This window comes from Quercus suber, unplaced genomic scaffold (genome assembly GCF_002906115.3).
Source record: "Quercus suber isolate HL8 unplaced genomic scaffold, Cork oak 2.0 scaffold_530, whole genome shotgun sequence".
Lineage (NCBI taxonomy): Eukaryota > Viridiplantae > Streptophyta > Magnoliopsida > Fagales > Fagaceae > Quercus > Quercus suber.
The window spans coordinates 527,250-530,866 of NW_027069979.1; the positions used below are offsets into that span (position 1 = coordinate 527,250).

At 54.8% G+C, this 3,617-nt stretch overlaps 1 protein-coding gene across 1 annotated transcript; it reads right to left on the reverse strand.

Moving 5' to 3' along the window:
- Positions 1-1,498: 1,498 nt before the first annotated feature.
- Positions 1,499-2,985, reverse strand: LOC112034148 (uncharacterized). The gene is made up of 2 exons (XM_024066939.2): positions 2,208-2,985; positions 1,499-2,136 (listed from the first exon to the last, which is right to left on the reverse strand). The coding sequence occupies exons 1-2, from the start codon at positions 2,983-2,985 to the stop codon at positions 1,499-1,501; spliced, it is 1,416 nt and encodes a 471-aa protein (XP_023922707.2).
- Between the last annotated feature and the right edge of the window lie 632 nt (positions 2,986-3,617).

Genomic DNA, 3,617 nt, shown 5'->3' on the forward strand with positions numbered 1-3,617 from the left:
TTGGGTGAAAATTCGGCGATAAAATCCGCAAGGACCTGGCCCTTCACCGAGCTTCGGGGTCGGTACCGTATGTCGAAGGAACCAAGCCTAGTTCCCCATTTGGCTATTCGGCCCGTAAAGTCCGACCTCTTTAATAACGACTGCAATGGGTACTCGGTCAAGACGTGTACTGTGTGTGCTTGAAAGTAGTGCGGCAGCTTCCTGGTGGCGTGTATTAGGGCCAACACGAGCTTCTCCAAGGGCAAGTATCTTGTCTCGGCGTCGACCAGTGTCTTGCTGATGTAGTACACGGGTCGCTGGATTCCTCTATCCCTCAGCAACACAGCACTCACAGCGTGCTCGGACACCGCCAGGTACATGAACAAATCCTCAACTGGCTCTGGCGCGGTAAGCATGGGTGCCCGTGCTAGATAATTCCTCAGCTCCGCAAAGGCTTCGTCGCACTCTTCACTCCACCGAAATCCAGTCCATTTCTTCAGCAGTTGGTAGAATGGTCGGCAGCGGTCTGCGAATTTTGAGATGAACCGATTGAGGGCCGCCAGCATCCCGGTTAAGATTTGCACTTCCTTCGGGTTGCTCGGTGGGTTCAGTCTTTTCTCAGCTTCTATCTGGTCGGGGTTGATCTCGATTCCCCACACACTGATCAGGTACCCCAGGAACTTCCCGGACCCGACGCCAAATGCGCACTTTTCCGCATTAAGGCGCAACTTGTGCCGTTTGAGAACCTCGAAAACCGCCCGGAGGTCCCCAAATGTCGGGCTTCCTGTTTGCTCTTCACCACCATGTCGTCGATGTACACCTCGACCGTGCGTCCTATCTTGTCTCGGAACATTCTTGTTATCATTCGTTGGTAAGTGGCCCCAGCGTTCTTCAGTCCGAAGGGCATCCTCGTGTAGTGGTAGTTTGCTTCCAGGGAGATGAATGCCGTTTTTTCTTGGTCCTCGGGCGCCAGGGCGATTTGGTGATACCTTTGGAAAGCGTCCAGAAAACTCATCCTAGGGTGCCCACACGTGGCGTCCACCAGCTGATCAATCTTTGGCACAGGAAAAGAGTCTTTTGGGTAGGCTCTGTTCAGATCGGTGAAATTGACGCAGACCCTCCACTTGCCGTTTTTCTTCTTCACTACCACGGTGTTCGCCAACCAATCCGGGAAGAAGATCTCCCGAATCACCCCTGCCTCCTTCAATCTTTGAACTTCCACTTTTACCGCCTCGGAATGCTCCTAGATCGACCTCCTCGGCCTTTGCCTTTTTGGGGTGAATGAGGGGTCAACTCCAAGTCTGTGCATGATGAATTCGAGATCCACCCCGGGCACCTTGTATGGACTCCATGCAAATACGTCCACATTCCGTATTAGGAGCAGCAACATTTCTATCCTTTCCCGGTCCTCCATGCTCTCCCCTATTTGGAAGTACTTGTCTACGTCTGGCAACACCTTTACCTTGATCATGCTCTCGGCTCGCGCTACCCCCTTATCCCCTTGCGGGTCCTGTAGTTGCTATAAAGGCTTCTCCGACGACGAACATTTGGGGTTGGCCCGATCCTCCTGGTCGATTTGTTCCCTCTTCCAATCGACCATGGCGATCAGACATTGCCTGGCCGCCTGCTGACTTCCTTGTACCACCGTGACACCATAATCGGTATGAAACTTGACCTTCATGTGCAGAGTGGACGGGACAGCCCCCATTGCATGTATCCATGGCCTCCCAAGAATCGCCGTGTAGGGGGAGTATGAGGCAACTGTGACGAAGCTTACCATTATCTCCTTGCCCTCCATGTTCACGGGCAGAGAGATTTGCCCCTCGGGAGTCACCATTTTCCCGTCGAACCCAACCAGGGGAGTGTTGTACTTCGCCAGATCCTCCTTCCTCAACCCGAGCCCCCTGAATAGGTCCGGATACATAACATCCGCCCCGCTTCCCTGGTCTATCATTATTCTCTTCACCACGAAGCCGCCAATCCTCGCCGTGACTATCAATGCGTCGTCGTGTGGCTGAATGGTTCCTTCCAAATCACTGTCATCGAAAGCGATCGGCTCTCGGGTGGGCTTATTCCTCTTTGCGGGGGGCGGCACACCCGTACTTCCCTCCACAGATGTCACCGTCAACACCCCTTCGCCTTTGCCGTTGAAACGCCCTTCGGGGTGACGTGAATAACATCAATTACCCCAAGAGGGGGCGGAAGGGGATTCCCTATGTTTGGAGCGCCATGCACTGTTCTTCGATCCCCAGCGTCCGTCACAAATTCCTTGAGGTGCCCTGCCTTAGCCAGCTGCCCGAGATGGTCCTTCAACACTCGGCATTGCTCGGTGGTATGTCCCCAGTCTTTATGGTAGGTGCAGTAAAGGTTTTGATTCCTTCTGGTGGGGTCGCCAGCCATCCGGTTCGGCCATCTGAAATACGGCTCGTGTTTGATCTTATCCACAATTTTATGTACGGGCTCCTTGAACGTCACGTTCACCTCCCTTACCGGTGCTACTGGTTCTTGAATCCTTAAATTTCCCCATGTCCTCTGTTGAAAACCGCTCTGCCGAGGACGATCTGTCACCTGCGCCTTGCCTTTGCTTTGCATTCTGTCATCTTCCAGTCGCTTGTACTCCTCAATGCGCCTCATCAACTGCCTCATAACCTCGGGAGGCTTCTTAGTTAATGATTCCCTCAACCCCGACTCCTTAGGCAATCCCATTCTGAAAGTGCTTGCGGCAATCTTCTCGTTCCCTCCGCCAATCTCGTTGTAGAGCTCCCAGTACCGGCTAGCATAATCACGGAGGGTTTCCCCTGCCCTCATCTTCATAGACAGCAGTGCGTCCACCGGTTGCTGTTCTCGGCTGCACGTCACGAAACGGGAACCAAACTCCTGTATAAGCTCGGAGAAACTATGGATGGAGCCCTTACGCAAACCGTTGAACCACCTCAAAGCCGTGGGACCTAGGCTGGAGGGAAAAACTTTACACATCAGAGCGTCATTCCGGGTATGGAGAGACATCATCTGGATGTAGTGGCTGACGTGCTCCACGGGATCCGTTTTCCCGCCGTATGAATTGAACGGCGGGCGCGCGCAAATCTGTCCGGCATCGGTGCTCGCTCAATATCTGCTAAGAATGGGGATCGAGCAGCCCTGCGCAGCGCACGGCTCATCGCGTCCATTGCCGCATTCCTCGGCCGCCCCTCCGGAGAGTTTGAGCCCCGATTCCCATACTCCCGTGACCGAGAGCGATGTCGTCTTCGGCGAGATTCCGCTGAATAGGAGCGGTCTCGTCGGCGACGGGACTCCCTCGAGTGTGAACGCTCCCTGCGGCGGTGGATCCTAATTGATTCGACCCCATCCCGCGTCTCTCTTCCTCGGCATTAGGCCTTCCCCCTCGGTCGTCTTGACCCACTCGGCGGCGCTCATTCCTCGCTTCCAACGCCAGTTCTTGTACTAACCTCCGCAGCCGCTCGAGCTCCTCATCCCTGGCGTCGGGCTGCCTGTGCTGGGAATCATGGGATGCCGTTCTCCCCGTTTGATAGGACCCTTCTCCAAGATCGGATCGCTCTTCTAGTTGCTCGTAAGCCGGATCCTCGCGTCTCTTCTGTCTTCGTTCCTGCCAGGTAGATCCCCGGGAAGACCCTGCCGAG